This window comes from Conger conger, chromosome 1, assembly GCF_963514075.1.
Source record: "Conger conger chromosome 1, fConCon1.1, whole genome shotgun sequence".
NCBI classification, from domain to species: domain Eukaryota; kingdom Metazoa; phylum Chordata; class Actinopteri; order Anguilliformes; family Congridae; genus Conger; species Conger conger.
The window spans coordinates 26,017,204-26,036,737 of record NC_083760.1 but is presented as its reverse complement, the minus strand read 5'-3'; the positions used below and the strand labels follow the sequence as shown (position 1 = coordinate 26,036,737).

The following is a 19,534-nucleotide window of genomic DNA, read 5'->3' as shown; positions in this document are numbered from 1 at the left end:
TACAGTGACACGTTTTTGTTATTTTGGTTCTATACACTAGCACTTTGAGTTTGAAATGATACAATGACGTTGAAGTGCAGACCATCAGCTTTAATTTGAGGGTATTTTCATCCATATTGGAGGAACGTTTGGAAATGACAGCAGCTTTTGTACAGGGTCCCCCCATTTTAAGGTACTACAATTATTTGTTGAATTGGCTTCACAGATGTGTTTCGTGAGGCAGGCGTATTCATTTCATTAGTGAATGCAGAAGAGAGCTGTTGATGTCTAGTCTTGATTCTAGACTTTGCAATTGCCTTTGGAGATTGTTATTGGGGTGTGACAACATGAGGAAGACAGCAGTTCGATGCAAATTAAGCTGGCCGTCATAAGGCCCAGAAATGAGAATCAATCAATCAGGAATATTGAAAAAAACACTGGGCATGCCCAAGTCAAATGTTTGGTTCAAGGGAAAAAACTGGTGAATTAATTTATGTCAAAAGACCTGGTAAATCGAAGAAGACCACTGTCGTGGATGACTGGATAATACTCTCTATGGTGAAGAAAACCCCCCTGACAATGGCCCAACAGAAACACTCTCCTGGATGCAGGTGTAGATGTGTCAAAGTCTACCATACGTAGAAGACTACAGGACTACAGAGGGTACACTACAAGATGCAAACCACTGATAAGCCTGAAGAACAGAAGGGGAAGATTACAGTTTGCTAAAAAGCACCTAAAAGAGCCCCAAGAGTTCTGGAACAAAGTCTTGTGGACAGATGAGACAAAGACTAACATGTACCAGAGTGATGGAAAGAGGAAAGTGTGGAGAGAAAAAGGAAATGCCCACGCTTCCACGATCATGCAGGAGAAAGACATAATGGTAGGTCTGCTGGCCTTGAGAGCAGTGCGACACACACGACAATCACAGTCATCACTCAGTGTAGTGTTTCATCGTTTTATTTTTAGTTGTTTTCCAGTTTGCTTCCCAGTTAAGACGAACGTAAAAATCTGTTCTGCAAGTCAATGTAGTGTTCTCTGAGTCAATGCAGTGGATCTGTATGCCAGTGCAATGAAGCAGAAGAACCAGGAAGGTGATCCAAACAGCTTGTTCCTCCTCAGCTCGCGGTGTGCAGAGGGGAGAAAACTGGACAGGCTAATCACCACAGTGCAGCTAAGGACAGCTTTTACTCTGAAGGCTAATTTGTACATTTAAATATGGAAATAATATTTACAGTAACAGACTCGTTTCCAGTGAGTTAACAGGTAAAGAAAATTGTAGAACAGACAGTTATAATTACACACCTCCCCAGCAGTCTGGGTTTACTTGTAATCCATACTCAATCAAGGGTATATTTCATTTAAGATTAAATGTTACACTATATATAGAAAGAGTTGCTCTGCAACCAAAATCAAATTAATTACATAAAATTCTCTTTTACAGTAAACTAAAATACGATCATAGCTGCATGTGAAATGCTCCCTTGGGCTGGGAGTCAGGGAGGGCGAGGAGTGGGTGGTATTGAGAGGGTTTAGGAGAGGGATGTATACATTGGGGCTGGAATAGGGGGTAGTGAGTGTGGAATGGCAGTAGGAATTATGGAGTTAGGAGCGGGAGATGTTTGGTGGGAGTGGGCTGTGTGGATGATGAGTGGGTTTTGTGGATTGGAGGTGTAGAATGTGATTGGGAGTGGAGTTTATGGAATAGGGGCAGCAATAGGGATAGGTATGGGGACGGGTGGGTTCCTTTAATATGGACTTTCTGTCTGGTCTACAGTAATAAGAGTGCTACACACAGAATCACAGACAGGTGCCGTTATCCACAAAGCAGCATGTACAGCTGAAATATCATCACAGATGTCCAACTTTGATCCAAACACTTTTGCTTGGACCAAAGGAGGAAGGCCAAGAAGCGCGAATATCAGCAATGGCTCCTATAGCACTGCATGGCAGTAACAACATTCTACCACTAGAGGGTGAAAAAGCTTAGACCTGTAGTCACAGTCGTTGCACAGGGCTTGTTTGGTTGTTGTATTGAGAACATCTACATTCAGTTGTTTTTCTTGTTAAAGTGCCACTTAATGCAAACCGCAGCCCTGAAACACAACTATACAATGAAGTCCTGACACTTTGTACATACACACATTCATGTGCACATGTATGCACATACTGCTCTGCCAAATTTTTGCTCCCTTCTCCGTGGAAACCTGATCATTGTGGTTCAGGACCGGAGAGCTGGGTTTGTATTGTCCACAGCTGTAATGTGCTCTAAAGCAAAGCACCTACCCTGTGTTTCAAATTCTGTGTTCCGTGATGTGTTCAATGCTGGAGTGCGCGTACAGAGTGGTCTTAACTAAGCTAAAGCTAGCTTTCTACCGACAGGGGGTGATACTTTCTTCTGAATGAGCTTTGAAACTTCCCGTCTCTTTCACTCATTAGCACACACACATACACACACATACACACACACACACACACACACACACACACACACACACACACACACACCTCCCAGGTGTGATCAGTGGAAGCAGGCAATGGGCTATTTATGTACCTATTGTCAGAGACTGGCGGAAAACAGGGTCAGCAGAGCGCCCTCAGGGGGACAGATATTAGGACAGCAGACTGATAGGTTAGCACCATTTGAAAGAGTCCTACACAGTTCAATGTCCTTGTTTTGAACAGTTTGCCTATAACCATGCACTGAACAGTATTAGAAAAAATTTATATATTTACTTACATTTAGAGAATTCCCACACACATATACATACGTATTTTATGCTGCAGCAAAATAATTTCCTGTACAGTCTTCATTCACTTGTGTCACAGTTGAACTCTTGAATCAAATCTTGCTTGAATCAAATGGAATACCTTGAAAAGAACTTTCTTTTTCTTTTCTTTTTTTGACAGCAACTTAATGTCGCGACCGCTGAATAAATTAACCGAGTGAAAAAGTGCATTTATTGCAAGGACTCACTGTCTACAATCACTGTTTTTTTTTTTTCTCTTCTCCGATTCAGACTTTTTAAAAAACATGTTCCCATGAGTTCCAGGGGCGTGGCTTTGGGAAGGGCGTCATGGCACGACGTTCCCAGGGTGTCCGTTGATAGGTCACTTGATCCAAGTCACCCATACTGGGGGAGGGGGGGGGGGGATGCACCCGTCAGTCCAGGATGAAGTGCACAAACGTCACTGGGAATGCACCCCTCCTCATTGGCTCACCGTCGATGTGACCCAGCTGAAGAACAAAATTACAATTTTTCACAGTTAAAAACACACCAGGAAAAACTCAACAAAAAAAACAAACAAACTCAAAAATAAGATTTTACACAGACTGGCCAATTCTTCACTGGCACCAAAGACTACTCTAAATCTGATGTCGATATAGAGGCTGAAATTGTGTGTCTTGGCAGGAATATTCTAACAATCTGTTCTTCAGTTTACAGGACTATTTTGGCATATGCAATTAGTATGTAATGTGCTTACACACACAAGCCACTCTGAGCATATAAGAGCACAGTACCCAGATCACTCCTTTTTTTGTCATATTCATAAATTATGGTCTTCGTCCTTACTGATAAAGTCACTCATGAGTCATGACCTTGGAGTCTCATACATGCAGAATCTGATAAAACTTGCAGGATCACTTTGTGTTCAGAAGAAGCTGAATGCTGAGTCCTCGGTTATTTAAAAACACCTGGGGCACAAGCTTTTAGGCTTTCCATACCTTGCCTATGGAACTCCAAGCCGTATGAGCTACGACTACAATTGGGCCTTTTCAGTCAGGTCATAAGACTTTACATACCTGTGCCTGTTCCTCATAGATAGGATTCCTTATCCTCATTTCAATCATTCCCTTACATGTATTTATTTATTTAGACACTCATATGTGTTCTAAAGTGTGACAAGAGGTTGTGTTTGTTATCATTTTGTGAGTACAAACACTGTAACACACTTCATCCTCATAGAGGCAGGCACTCAGCTAACACAGAATGTTCTCACAATGTTACTTGAATGTTTTGTCAAAGTTATAACATTGCCACTACATGGCAGCAACATTATAAGAATTTTGGTAACACTTTACTTTACTCGCCATAAGGCTGACAGAACACTGTCATACACATGACATCACATCTGTCATAACATTCACCGATAAAAGTATGACAGTTTTATATCATGTGACATCAGCTGATTTGTAATGCCATCTTGTGACAGGGGTTATGCCATGTGTATGACAGTATTATATCAGAGAGGAGTTCAAATAGAATGTTAAATAATGTTTTGTGTTCGCTGGGCACACTGTATAAAGTGTGTTGTGCAGGTGGCCTGTTCAGACCACAGGTCTTATGAATGAAGGAAGGACGAGGATGACATCATAGCTGTGTGTTGTAGTTTCCGTGGTTACTGGCACATATCCAGGGGTTCCTCTTTCTGTATTGACAGAGTGATACTGATTCCAGACTATCCTCTGGCGTTACAACTTACCCACCACTCCTGGTCCTCCTCCCCATCCACCACGATCACCTCTCCCTCAGAGAAGGTAAGCTCATCAGGGTTATCCGCTACACAATTATAGATGGCCTTCACTCTTTTCGGCTTGTGTTTCTGTAACAAACGCACACTAAATTGTGAACACAGACAGGATATAACACATGCATACATATTTTCATTAATGGCATACAATGCAGGATTCTCTCCACAAAAATATATAATAACCATGCTCAGTCATATTTATGATACATTGGCAATCGGTCCGCACGCATTTGCCAAATCTGTGTTCCTCTGTCTGTATATTATCTTCTAAGATGTGTTTGGGTTGTTTCTGGAGGTGACACTCTTTTCTGCGGGGAGGGGTGGGTGTGGCTACAGGGTCTGTAGCTAGCTAGCTACGGCAATGACGTGGTGATGAAGCACGAAGCGAAATGATAAGCTGAAAGGGTTTGTTCAAAAAACTAGAGTCAACACTGGAATTGCTTCTACATGGCGATGAAAAGCAACGCAGAGGTGCTGTGGTTTCTGTTGGACCTGTAAGCAACGTTACCTCTAGCTATCCAGCTAGCTACGCTGACTACGCTCAAGGGTGTTTCTTGCTTTCAATGAAGGTGAGTGGTGGGGCTGAGGATGGAGGAGGAGACTTCTTTGATTGTAAGCAGGACTAAAAATCCTGCATAGTGTGCCTTTAATTGACAGATGGATTGTAAACACACGTGAATAAATGCACAAATATACTAGACAAGAAATATTGCTGTACTATACGTGGCATTTTCCAGCTTTATCCCTGTTTTACATTCAGTATTACTAGAGACTATTAATCAGAGACATGGACTTACAGAGCAGGACTTCCGGGGCATCGGGGCAGGGGGTGGAAACTGGCCTATAGAGTTGTGAGGGCCTCCAGGAACTTCCTTTGCTGCTCAGAAATACAGGAAATGACATCACACCACAAACCTCAGCCGCCTGAAGCATGTTCTCTGCTTAAATCTCAGTTGAGCTGTCCTAATTTTGTCTGACACAGAAAAAACTGGCAATAAGTTTTATAGGTTTTATACTGCTATGACCCACCCCTTGGCCCTCCAAATATGGGCAAGAAAATCATAGCAACAGCTGGAGGCACTCATACTGTCCTATTAAATACTGAGGAGTATGTTTATCCTCAAACTACTTTTAATGATTAATTTATTCACTAATTATTTATTCATATATGATTAAATTAATGTTCATGGTTTTCCAAATTTTCATACTCTTCAATTAAGTCTAGTTTTACACTATTTTTGTAGTTTCATTCCTACCAATATGTCCATCTTACTTTTTTTTAGAATTAGTCTGCAAAAAACTATTAAGTATTAAAATGCTGTCTTCTAATTATCCAGAAGTCTGGATAATGATGCCTGCTAGTAGGAAAAGAACATAATAAAACGTAATGAACATAATATTTACCTGGTCTTTCAACCGACCCAGACTGAACGGGTGGGCCTTTGCTGAAGGGTTTCTCTGTGCTGAAAACGAACAAACATCCAATGCTCAACTATAGCAGGAAAGACCATTCAAACAACTCTCCGTGCCAGAGAACTAACACGCGGAACCGCCACGCTATTCCCGGATTTCCTGCCTCACAGAGACGTCCTCTCTGCCAGAGTCTGAACAAGGCGGTTCTCTGAGAATTTTAACGAGTGGGGACACACGTTTGATGGAAATTCATTCATTTTAACCTCCTTGTGTGTCTTCCCCTCATTTATAGACCGGAGGGGAAAATCACCCATTAAATAGATTTAACTTGTAAATACCGCTGTATGCATCATTCTCATAATCCTTCTCATTACAGAGAAACGACTGAAAACAAGTTTTAGCCAGCTCTAGCCTGGATATGCCAACCAACAGCTCCTCGACTACACCTGAGATGATCGTGAGAAGAACTACATTTGACTGGTCAGTTCTCTGAGAATGGCACGCAGTGTTACGAGCTGAACTCTTTCTGCAGTGCAGTCAGTTTAACACACGTTTAATACGTTATACCCCAGCGTCCTCTGGGCCACCGCTCGGGGAGGTGGAAGTGCGGGGGGCAGGAAGTGCTCACCCGGCGGGGGACTTCTGCAGCGGGAGCCTGCCGGGGCCCTGTCCAGGTAGCGAAGGCGGGGACGACTTGTTTGAGACGGGTGGCGGCCCTGCTTTCGACTGCATGTTCATGGCCTCCATCACGCTCACCGTCTTCGCCACGGGGGGCGGGGGGGCAGCTGCCAGAACTGTGGGGAGAGGGGGGGGGGGGAAGGATTCCATTTTTGTTACCAAGCCTGCAGTGGAGGGGGCCATGGGGTGGTACATTGTGGTAGAGGCAGGGGCATACTTCCAGTTTCAAATGTAGGTGGAGGCACAGGAGTATCATGAGTATTGGTGGGGGGCTTTATGTTAAGTTTATGTTACAGCCTTCTGTGAAAGCGTTACAGCCCCCCTGTATACTGTGCCTATGGGTGGATGGGAAGGTAGCGGTACTCACTGGACGTGGAGGTGACGCGCATTGGCGGTACGGGCGGGTGCATGTTGGGGGGGTCAGAGGAGGACCTCTGTCTGCCCGCCATGTCCAAGGGGCCAGGCTTCCACAGGCTGGAGCCGCTGGTCTGCACACCCCCGCCCACGCCCGACATCTGGACTGTATAAGGAGACAGAAAACCAGGGTTCGGCAACGCATGGTCCACCCGGGCTGAGAACTGCTGGATTTCCACGCTGGCTTTACTTGAGAGTCAGTTTGAAGACAGTGAGTAGCACTAATTACCCAGGAGAAAAGACAAACGGGGCTGCATTTGGATTTGAGGGCCAGAGTTAATGATACCCGATTTGGACCACATTATGGTTCAATCACAGAAAAAAGACCAGGGACCAGGCCAGCATGAGGAGTCCCAGAGAGTACATAAACAATCCTGATAAGAGCCCTTTAAAAATGTTATTTTTGTTCCAAATAACTACTCTCCTGTTTGACCAACGAGATTCAAATGAATTACGACCGCAGAGAGATTACAAGATCAGTCGCCACTTCTTAGTCGACCCATATTGAAAAGTTGGACCGTGCCTCGTAAGGCGTGTAGGTGGGTGATGTCATCTTGGACTGGCACCAGATGAGCACTGCTACATTCTCGCTGTGATTGCATTACTTTCTGCAAGGCCCCGAAAAACCGTGCACCGATAATTGCACGTTCCCAAACTTCCCATTCCCATCTACCACTACTGCCAGAGCTGGCATTAGCATCCGGCTTTATCATGCCCGTACAAGACCCTGCCTTACTTCCCGCCTACGTGGAATTCTCCAGATTCACCAATGAAACAGACACTCCCAATACACGTCATTAATCACCAGAGATGATACCAGTCCTAGTGTGTGGTTAGCGTCAAAACCAATCAAACAACTGCAATGATTAGAACTGGGTAAAATACGTCATCAGATTCAAATACTTTTCTGGGCTCGACTGATCTTGCCTGGTGCAAATGAGCAGACCAGAAGAAGACCAGAAGGTGGGGTTTGTACTTTTTGACCATATTTCATAGGTTGCAACACACCAGACAAACTCAGTAAAGCGTAGAAAGGTATTCGAATCCAAATATATTTGGCCCCGATCTGATAATGATCGTCTCAAATTTACTCTGCATCAACACTGGTGGTGTTTGTTGAATATGACACCATCCTTCCCGGAGAATGTGCGTGTGGGTTTTGACCCCAACCGCACACAATGGATTCCACTGGGTCCCCACTCCCCAGTGGAATGTAAAGACTTTGGAAATGTTGCCCCCTGGTGCCTGGTCCAGTGATAGGACGCAGTAATGAACGGTTAGCGGCGCTCACCTTTGGCGATGTTGCGTGGGGGCAGTGGGGGGGCCGTGGTGGTGACGGGGAGCCCTGGTTGGCCGGGGGGCGGGGGATTGCCCATGAGGATGGTGCCGTAGGTCTCGTTGTTGACCAGGTTGGGCACGAAGGATCGCTGCTTGTCCTTCACCAGGCTGGCGGCGTCTCGGGCGAGGGAGGCGGGGCTAGGCTGGGCGGGGCTGCTGCCCGGCGTGTAACAGCTGACCGGTCGTTCGTCCCGCCGGTGGGGACTGGGCTGGTGGAGAGAGAGAGGGGGGGGGGGGGGGGGGGGGTCATTTTGACATTACTGGTGACCTACACTTTTAAATAACCATTTCTTCATAAAATATGAACAGAACCAGCTTTTCCTGTCGTCATGTTTCATTTTTCACTTAATCCAAGCTCTAATGAGCTTCAGAGAAATACTCTCATTAGTGTCAGAGCAATATCCTGACAAATGTTACTGAACCTCAAGGCAGCATTACCAAACTTTCTAAGCCCATGACCTGTTAAATGAGAGAGATAGTGGGGTCCAAAAGTCTGTGAACACATAGAAAATCTGGAGGGGGTTTTTCATGTAATGACAAAATAAAGAGAAAGTTTCAGGATTTTGGAAAAGAATAAAACAAATGAAATTTATTTCAAAGCTTTGCAAGAACTAGCAGAAGGTGGACATACAAAATACTAACTTCTGAACTTAATGTAATTTTCAAAGATTCAACTTTTCACTCAAACTGTTTTGCTGAGAACATAATTTGTAATTAAAAAGTTTTAATTAAATTAATTAGCATTTTCACTAGTGGTCTCAGACTTTTGGACCTCACAGACTGTACATTCTGTGACCAACACATCATGGAAATGTAGCCCCAAGTACCTTCCAATATGGCATTTCTTTTTTTTTGTGTGAAACCAAAGCATACTACAGTCTGCAGTGAATGTAACACATGCAGTGTTTCATTTGACTCATGTTATTGTCAATGGGAAGAGTACAATAGAGTTTCCACCCATTTCCTGCAACCCACTTCAACACCTGTCATGGGCCACCAAATGGCCGTGACCCAGAGTCCGGGAATCGCTGTTCTCAAAGGAGTGTTGTGAGTAATGTTCCAACCTTCTCATCCAGGTCCTCATCGCTCTCATCCAGGTCCTCGTGGTGCAGCCGCCACTCGTACTCCACGTGCACGTGGGCGTTGAACTTCCCCGCCAGAGCCTGGTTGAGCTGTCAAATGAATTTGTCCAAATTGAGTGGGCAAAGCTAGAAACAACACCCTCATGACAGTGACTAAACTGGACCTTTGGCCTTAAATATATAAATAATGTGTTATTTAGCTGCTGCTTTTATCCGAAGCGACTTACAGCTGATTAGACTAAGGGACAATCCCCCCTGGAGCAATGCAGAGCCAAGGGCTCAACAGCTCTGCAGATCTTATCGTGGCTATGCCGGGGCTTGAACCACCAACCTTCCAGGTCCCGGTCATGTAGCTTAGCCACTAGGCAACAGGTTGCCCCGGTCCCCCCAGTCCTCGGATTAATAAACCCCCCCTGTACTACAAACAGCCTGACTCCCACCCTCTCTAGCCCCTCCAATAGAAGCGTCCAGAACAGGCTGTCCTCACCAGTTCCTCGCACTGCAGGTGCTTCAGTCGCCGGGCGATGTCCAGCGGCGTCTCGCCCGCTTCGTTCGCTGCGGAGACATTTAAAATATGCAAATGAGACCGACGAAGCAGATGGAATATGCTTGTGTCCGTCTGGCGGACCATGAAGCCTTTAATGGTGTGTAACACATAAGGGCCTGGGGAACGAATGGCAGACGACTGCTGGCTGTAATGAGCGTGTGCAATGAGCCTCACAGTGGCTTCAACACTACTGATTACTGATCGCGGTGCTGCGCACAGGCAGTGACCCTCATAATAGCTTCAACTCACGCTGGTAGCAGCATCAACACTGCTCATAGACTACCCTGTTGAGGGACACTCAATCCTTCCCCTCTTGGAAACCTTCCTTTCTCCCTTCTTTCGCAAAGCGTTTAGACGTTGGCCGTTGAACTTTTATGGCACTACTCAATCAAGCTAATACTGAATCTGTTAGAAGAAGCACACTGCAACGGGGCTGGATGTAGGCTGCTGATTTCCTGAGGGACACCCAGGGCCCAGAGAGTGCAGTGAGAGTGCGTTACTGTAGCACAGAAGCATGTCTCACATCCCCTTCTGTCCCAGTGTCATTATGAAAGCAGGTTTCCCACAGGCCTCAGAGGGCAAAGAGGCCCACACTCAATTCTGAGTCTCTGTGTTTCTTCAGTTTCTTATCACTGGGAAATTAGTCAGAGTAAAAACAAAAGTCTGATTGTGAGAAAGCAGTAGTGGTAAGGGGTGGGGTGGGGTGGGGGGGGGGGGGGGGGGGAGCCAGAGCAGGGAATTCTGGGACAGGAGAGGCATGTTGGGGGGAGGGGCTTCTCCAGTTCTGTTTATCCTGTTGGCTGCTCGAGTCACTGATTAACGGGACTATGGGGAATCCCCTTAAGGAACTGACAGTTTGCAGCTGGAGAAAAGATCAAATATGGCCTGTGAACAGCCCGCTTGTGTGGCAAACTGCATTAACTAAATTAACGAAGCAACTCACTACGACTAGATTGCTGATACCTGGGTTTCACAGTTTATTGTAATGGAGGCAAGGTCAGATTTCAGGGCACTGGATTGAAAGTTATTATCTGGAGCATCTGACAAGAAGGTATTTTACTAAAAGTTAATTTAAACAGTCAGGGGCAAGTCCACGAGTAGCTTTAAAAGGTTTGAATCCCCAATTGTAGGTTTGAATCCAAAGTGGGGCAGTACTGTGTACTGGACTCGCTTCAGTAAATACGCAATAAATGTTTATGCTGAAGTAAATAACTAATCACAGAATTTGAGTTTTATTTACACAAATACATTAACCCAACTCTTATGCTTGGGGTCAATGTGACCCTATTCAGTGTTTGACATCTCTTAAAAACCAGTTAACCTATTTTTTATCTTGATACTGTATGAATTTTCTATTTTGGTGGGATTAAACAGTAAACATGCAATAAACATAATGCGATGTTTTCAGAAGTCCTGCACCAACTGCATGTGTTGTATGGGCTTATTTTGACCCTCTGTAGCTGAACAAAATTAATCTTTTTTTGTGGATGATTCTGGTGTTACTTTCCCATACAGGTGCTAAACTTTTATGTCCTCTACCTCAGGCTCTAAAATGAAATGTTTCTCAGGGATTTTTCATATTTAAGGATAAAAGACTAGTAATTTGGGAGACAATAAGAAGGCGACACAGAAAGTGTCAATAATCCCTACACTGTTTGGGTCAATTTGCCCCCTAATCTAAAAGCGGTCATAAACGCTTAACATAATAGGAGAATAGGTTAAGAAGCGGGAAGTGGGGTGTCTTACCGATCTCTATGGTGGCCTTCCCTCTCAGCAGCAGCTTCAGGCACTCGCTGTTGTCCGTCAGGCAGCAGTAGTGCAGCGCTGTGCTCCCTTTCGACGTCTGCCTGTCCAGGTTCACACTGCGGGACATGAGAAGGAACAACACAGCCCGCACATTAGCCTGCTATCGCATTCCTCATCACAGGTAGAGGTATGGCCTGCCACAGTGTGTATCATTTTAGCCTACCCCCTCTGAATTATACCACCGGCTCACCGCTGTCTGCCCAGTCTAAATATAGTCTGAAATAGTGCCGACTCATTTTTCTGAGGTGACGGGGTACGTGAGGGAGCGTTTTTCCTTGCCTGTTCTGGGTCAGGAAGTCCACGATGTGGAGAGAGGTCCGGTCCACCAGCCGGACAGCCAGGTGAAGCGCTGTCTCTCCCTGCTCCTGTGAAACAGTGGGTAATGACACGGGTTCAAACACGTAAATACTTCAGTTGAACATTTAAAGGATACAATACGTGCAAGGCATTGTGCATTTTAAGGTAAAATGCCATACCTGTTTAACACAAAATGTTAACTGTACATTTCATATTCATTCTCTCTGCAACATGTCATTATCTTCGATTTCAAAATCCAGTGAGTACTGTAACATTTGTGTGTGACAGTTGAGCAAGTATACACTTGACTGCAACAGTTGAGCAATTTGGGATGTCAGTATGATGATTTTTTTTAAACTTTTTTGAACTAGTGTTACAATGCCAAATCCGAATAGTGTTTTGTCGAGCACAACAAAAAACTGTCAGACTGTCAAATTTTACTTGAAACAGTGGTGTAATTCTGTAAGCTGATTTAACCAATGGCACAATTCTGCATGGCAGATTCAGACGGTGGTGTGGTTAGACAGAGCCTTTGGAGGAGGGGAGATGGGTGGACTCACATGTCCATTGGCCAGGGGGATGGGCTCCATCAGGTCCATGCCCTCAGCGTACACCTGGACAAGAGAGAATATGTCGCGGGCTTTGACCGCGTCGCAGAGCGTATGCAGCTTTGACGCGGTGTCCGGACACTTCTTCCGGGCGAACCGCCGCTCCGTGTACTTGGCTGTGATGAAGTCCTTCCGTGCCTGCCTGAAATGCCAGGGAGGAAACGCGTATGACATCAGACTACGACACCCTTATTGTACGACATCATCAGGGTCATGGAACAATCGCCTACAAATACTCCTGTGTTAAATGCAACCCGTTTACATTTCCCCCAATGCTTCCAAAGGTCACTGAGGTCATGTGACCAAGATGAACCGTCAAATTGGCTCAATTACATTACATTTAGCAGACGCTTTTATCCAAAGTGACGTACAAATCCGTGCATATCAACGTCATACAACAAACAACCGAACACTCCAGATAAGGTACAATTCATATAGGGCTGGTTGTTAGACTATGAACATATGTCAAGTCATTCCCTGTGCAGAAAAGTGGGTGGTAGAAAAGTGGGAAATTAAGAGAGTAGGGGTGGTAAGAAAAGTGAGTTCAAGTTTCTCGTGGGAGAGCAGGGATCAGACAGCAGAAGGACAGCGTGGCTTACATGTCACTCGTGGGGTTGGGCTTAACTGGGTCTTCTGCTGGCAAACAGGCCTCCATGATCTCGTTGAAGCCTGCATTCCCCACGTTCTTAGCCAACTGGATAATACGCACACACAAAAAAAAAAAAAGAATTACTTCTGAGGTGCGAGTAAGTGCTAAGCCAATACCACATGTATGGTTGTAACTCAGAACAGAAAGCAGAGGGGCATTCATTACATTTATCAAGGAAGCCAATCAAAGCTGTCTAAAGAGCCTCAAGTGCAGTTCAATGAAAACACTGCATATTCATTGTGCCTGACCACAAAAACCGACTTGGCACTGCCTAAGTAGCCCCATTAGAGAGCAAACCTTTTTAATTACCTCAATTTGAACATTAACTGCTTGGCTGCACTTCATTCTTGCTCTTTTCTTTACTTATTCTACTTAATTTAGCCTGCAGCCTGTTTTTGCCCTGCAGAACTGCTGCTCACTGGATGTTGTTGGATTTTCGCACCATTCTCTGCAAACTCTAGAGACTGTTGTGCGTGAAAATCCCAGGAGATCAGCAATTTCTGAGATACACAAACCACCCTGTCACCAACAATCATTCCACGGTCAAAGTCTCTTAGATCACATTTCTTCCCTATTCTGACCTTTGGTCTGAAAAACAGCAGAACCTCAGCATGCTGTAATGCATTTAGTTGCTGTCACATGATTGGCTGATTAAATATTTGCATTAACAAGCTGGTTTAAAGGTCTACCTAATAAAGTGGTCACTGAGCATATCTGATCATTTAAGTCGGCTATAGAAAGCTAATTAATTAATTTGTTTGTTTGTTTGTTTATTTGACAGATGTTCATGTCCACATTGACTTATGGGCTAGCATGGCAATACAAACATATCAGTGAGAAAGTGTTAAAAACTGTTATTCTGTGGAGCAAAATACTTACATCATAAAAAATGAAGACACTTCCCAACAACAATTTATTAAAGCAACTGTACTGTAGACGGTTAAATCATAATGTTGATTACACCCAGACAGTGATCTATGAGAACAAGTCTAACTTCATACCACCATACTTACAGTCAATATTGATCTGAAATGTTCAACAAATATCCTAATTCAATAGGCCTAATGGACAAAGCAATTAGATTCTGTTTCAATAAGGACAATGAGACAGACTTTCTATCATTGCGTTTTTGTATGGTTGCATTTGGTTTCCTTCCACGCTGAAAACTGAATCTTAAAATTTATTACAGTGACCTTACCATCAGTGTCTTACATTTTCCATCAGAGAGAAAGAGTGCATAGCATCTCCGAAACGCACCGTGTCAAGTTTGGCTGGCTGGCATTTAATGGCTGGCATTTTTTTTTATATAGCGCCTTTATCCAAAGCGCTGTACAATTTGATGCTTCTCCATTCACCCATTCATACACACACTCACACACCGACGGCGATTGGCTGCCATGCAAGGCCCCGACCAGCTCGTCAGGAGCATTTGGGGATTAGGTGTCTTGCTCAGGGACACTTCGACACAGCCCTGGCGGGGGATCGAACTGGCAACCCTCCGACTGCCAGACAACTGCTCTTACTGCCTGAGCCAGTCATCTCAAGTAGACTGTTGTAGACTGGTCTTTGAGCATAGGGCTAAGTAATAGACAACACATAGATGGTTTGAAAAATGGGGTCCTGGGAATATAAAAGTACTGCACCGCTATGGTGCTTGAAGCTTATAATACCATCACACAAACCATAAAGAGCCCTACATCAGTGAAACTGTCCCTTGGGCATGAACACAATAATGTAATTCAGCACTGTAATGCATCAATGCACAGATAGGATGGGATTCTGAATAACCGGGCCTCCCCGGCGAGTTTTCCGGCGAAGATCCCAGAACTCACCAAGAGCTCGGACGTTCCGAGGACGTCCAGCGTGAGGGACTGTATGCGGGAGTAGTGCACGCCCAGCTCACGGTGGATTCCGGAACATTCAATGCAGGTCAGGATTCCCAGGTTTGTCGAGAGCCAAGTGGGGCCTGGGGGGAGGAAGAGGTTATGTCAAGAGTTATTGACCGCATCTGATATACAGTGAAGAGGTGGCTGACTTCATTGGTCCAATCAGTTACATTGCCCAATTAGTTTCAAGATTTCGACCGGTGGATTTCTAAAAATATCTTACGGTAAAATGTTGGTGTCAGGCAGAAAACAGTACAATTTCATTAAAATGTACTATATGCTTTGCCCATTTTTCTCTCAAACGACCCCATCCTCAGGCATCACTAGAGCCACTTATAAATCAACACTGTAGGGCTGCTGGCCATAGTCGCTCGTGGCACAGTGCAGATTTGATACCCGACCATAGAGTATGCACCCCCACAAGTATCATTTTAAGATGGGGTGCACAAAATGAGCAAAGACTGAGGTATAGAAGAGCTGAGACTTGAGTGATGAAAAGCATCTTGATACAAGCATACAAACACACACGCACGGGTGCACACACACAGAAACACAAAGATACACAAACAGCATATACATTTTGGAATTATGGAATTTCCAGTTTTACGGAAAACCAATAGCCAGATTTCAAAATTCTTCCTAAGTCGTGGCAGTGAAAAGCCAAACTCTTCCACAGCACCCCCCCTCCCCAGTGCGGAGTCACATGTACATCCTGTGCCTCCCACACACTGCCTCTCCCACTTCCCAGCATGCCGTGCTGCTCACCGGGCGCCCCGCAGTCACAGCACACGTCGTTGCCGCTCATGCGCTTCACCTCGGCCAGGATGGCCTTGGTCAGCTCCTGCACAATGTTGTTCTCGCCCACGTGCTGGTCGCCCTTGAACGCGTTGTTCAGCGCTTCCTCCTTGCTGTTCTGTAGCACGGAAATCCATCTGCAGAGGAAGGGTCACAGACGGGTCAGTGAACCTCGGCGTGACGACAGGAAACTCACACTCACGGTCATACATGAATTTACCGGCTCACACACTCGTACATACTCGCTCATTCACGGTAATGCTCACCCGCACGCTCACCGATTCAAACACTCACACATTTCACATGTGGCAGTGTCCTGAAACAGGGAGCGGGTATTGGGGTTGGAGGAGGGGTTGAAACAGAGGGAATAAGTATTGGGGTTGGAGGAGGGGTTGAAACAGAGGGAGCAGGTATTAGGGCTTGAGGAGGGGTTGAATCAGGGAGCAGGTATTGGGGTTGGAGGAGGGGTTTGAGGAGAAGAAGGAGTAGGGAGGGGTTTGAGGAGTAGGAGTGGTGGCGGTCTCCACTGGAGGTCATGCAGACTTACATCTGACATTCTGGCTCGTCCTCAGCTTGAAAGTGATACGTTCTGTCGTCTGTTTGCGAGAGAAGGAGAGAACACATTTATGACAGCTGTGAGAAGCCGGACCATCTGAGTACCAAGAAAAAGAGGAGCCTTTCACAGACACCAGGGGACTGGAGGAAAGCAACGACTCTTTCAAAGAAAGGAGGAATCACATGAGCACCTCATGGGCCTTCTGAATGGCTCTTTTATGAAAGGCCACTGGGCACGACTGCAATAAACAAACCACACGTGAAAAGTTAAAGAAATGTTTGTGAAATTGCAAAAGAACACAGATTTAATCGATTTAGCGATGGAATGTCTTTAAAACAAACTCAAACAGAGGAACATTGTAAATACTACCCACATAAAAATTTTAATGTCCCCTGTTTGCATTGTTATACAGTGCAAAAGTAAGGGAACGGTAGATTGAATGTGTTGATGTGTTATTTCTCGAAGGACAGTTTTTATTTCATGGTGTTTACACTTGTTTATGTTTTACCAGTTTACAGAAATAGTTTACAGGTTACACGTAAAATGGATGAGTCCATTTTAATTTTCAATTTCCATTTTTCAGCTCCATACATTATTAATATCCTACTACTTACTGCACTGCTTAACAGCCAATTAAAGCTGCAGCCTTCTGATTACAAGTCCAGATGCTTCATCATAGCATTACAAACCCCTCCCTTCCATGTTGGCCAGGTTACCCAATGCACCACCTTGGCCAGCTCTCACCCAATTCAGCACTATGCCACTGGTACAAATATCTTCCCTGCAACAGCTCAGCTACAACCTCAATACTGAATGAAAGGGACCGGATTGAATGCCTTGCTTGGCTTTGGCTATGAACATTTTATGAGCCCCGACTGGCTTTTCTACCTCTCTCAATAGCTGGAGTGCTATCAGTTAACTGAGAATGAATGACATACAGTAATTGTGCTATATGAGCTCTGGAAATTTCCTCTGAATCATTTCATAACCTCTTTTGTCTTACTGCAAGTGTTCTGTGTAACTGCACCATTTTCAAAGGAGAGACAGGGAGGGAGAGGGAGATGCAGGGAAAGAGAGAGAAATTGGCAGAGAGAATGACTTGCTGCAGGTGTACAAAACAGAGGCAAACATTAACACTGCAGAACACTGCTGTTGGAGGGCCAACAGTGAAGTAAAGGAAAAAGAGAAAGAGGAAGAGAAATACCTGTCTAGCTATGTGAAATTAGACCAAACTGTGATTCTGTAAAATGTGCGCCAGCAGACCTGGGTGAAATACATAAATGTTTTGGATTCAAATACTTTTCTGCGCTAGACTGATCTTGCCTACAGCAATTGAGCCAACCGAGAGGACCAGAGGTTTTGCACCACTGAGTATTTAATAGTATTTTTCTAATACACCAGAAAAACTCTGTAAGGCAAAGAAAAGTATTTGAACAATTACGCATTTAAGGTCTGTGTTCCGGCAAGAGGAGCTTCTCCCAGGATCCAGGAGGAACTCTGAAGAGAGGAGAAGAACAGCAGAGAAGATACATACGTGAAATCAGGTCGAAGCTCTTCTTCTCCTCCGGGTTGTGCTTCACCTGACAGGTGAGCAGGTTGAGCTTCGCTGGGGGTCTGTTGGCCTGGGTGAGAGAAGCACAGCGATTTGAAACCTCTGAAACGCATTCAGGAAGAGCCCCTCATTTACAATACCAGTTACACCAAAAAGAACAAAGATAAGAAAACCATCCACACACAGCACACCGCTACCTTTCCATTTCAATTAAACATTCCACTATCGGCATTTGGCACTTATCCAGAGCGGCATACAACAAAGTGCAAAGTGCATACCCATAACCAGGGACAAGTGCGCTGAAAGACCCTAGAGGGAAGTACAATTTCAAGTGCTAAGAGTACAACAAAGATAAAGACTAGGGCATATTTGATTAATCTGGCAATTGATTACATTCATATCTAAAACTGTTTTCATACAGCACAACGCAATAGAATGATTTGACAACAGTCAAATCCTTCTAATCACAAGTACGAGATTGAGAAAGTATTTTCCCAATAATCAACCTTTAGCCGTGGACAAGCTAAATGCTAACAGCACTTAGGCTGCAGACTGTGTTTCTTCTTTCAGCACTGAAAGCTCAAGGCATCGCAAAGGGAGTACTCGTATAACACTTTATTTTTCTTACGCAGGTTCTCTAATCTAATCTATAAATCCTCGGGCCATTACGATTTCATCTGAGGATTAGCCTGCAGTCCGATTCTTAAGTAAGGTGGGAAAGACGGGCTAGCGTTTCAGAAGGCCTAAATGGAGATGGGATTGCTTTACCTCCCTCCCCCTCTTTCTCGCTTTCTCTCTCCTTCAGACAATGGGGAAAGAAGGGGAGTATATGTACGCTAATAGAATGAAATGGATCTCAGGGAAGATCAGTGCGGTGACCTGGCCTGACTTTTGGAGAGTAGCCGAGTTATGTGGACACAAGCTGTCCTGATGAGGTAAGGGAGGAAAAGAAATGGTGGAGAGAAGGCTCCTGTCAGTAATCCGAGATATACTGTAAGCTGTGGTGTAAAGACTCTTGTACAGTGCAGTCTATAAGTATTTTGACAGTGGTACAATTCCTGTTTTTATGGCTCTGTACTCACACACATTGGATTTGAAATGAAGCAATGAACAGTGTTAAAAAGCACTGCCACTTTCAATCTGAAGGGATTCACTTCCATATTGGATGATCTGTGTAGGAATTACTTCTCCTTTCATACGTAGTACCTCCATTTTCGGGAACCAAAAGTAATTGGACAGTTGGCTTCTCATCTGTTTCTTATTAGTCGGGTGTATTCCATTGCTTTCTTAGTGCAGGTTTAAGAAAGCGTTCAGTATCTAGTCTTGATTCTTTTGACTTTTCATTGCCTTTGGAGCCTGTTATTAGCATGTGTCAACATGAGGACCAGAGTTGTGCCAATG

General features: G+C 44.7%; 1 protein-coding gene across 2 annotated transcripts in view; it reads right to left on the bottom strand.

Moving 5' to 3' along the window:
• Positions 1-923: 923 nt before the first annotated feature.
• Positions 924-19,534, bottom strand: part of LOC133129738 (arf-GAP with SH3 domain, ANK repeat and PH domain-containing protein 2-like) — a 64,257-nt gene continuing 45,646 nt past the window's right edge. For both annotated transcript variants that reach the window (XM_061244014.1, XM_061244021.1), the window contains 17 exons: positions 18,116-18,203; positions 16,573-16,621; positions 15,996-16,162; positions 15,177-15,310; positions 13,295-13,389; positions 12,648-12,837; positions 12,070-12,155; positions 11,731-11,846; positions 9,925-9,992; positions 9,420-9,527; positions 8,309-8,564; positions 6,971-7,123; positions 6,554-6,719; positions 5,917-5,975; positions 5,310-5,389; positions 4,465-4,584; positions 924-3,217 (listed from right to left, as the gene is read on the bottom strand). In XM_061244014.1, coding sequence (XP_061099998.1) covers positions 3,143-3,217; positions 4,465-4,584; positions 5,310-5,389; positions 5,917-5,975; positions 6,554-6,719; positions 6,971-7,123; positions 8,309-8,564; positions 9,420-9,527; positions 9,925-9,992; positions 11,731-11,846; positions 12,070-12,155; positions 12,648-12,837; positions 13,295-13,389; positions 15,177-15,310; positions 15,996-16,162; positions 16,573-16,621; positions 18,116-18,203 — 2,010 coding nt within the window. In that variant the 3' untranslated portion in view covers positions 924-3,142. The remainder of the gene's footprint in view (positions 3,218-4,464; positions 4,585-5,309; positions 5,390-5,916; positions 5,976-6,553; positions 6,720-6,970; positions 7,124-8,308; positions 8,565-9,419; positions 9,528-9,924; positions 9,993-11,730; positions 11,847-12,069; positions 12,156-12,647; positions 12,838-13,294; positions 13,390-15,176; positions 15,311-15,995; positions 16,163-16,572; positions 16,622-18,115; positions 18,204-19,534) is intronic.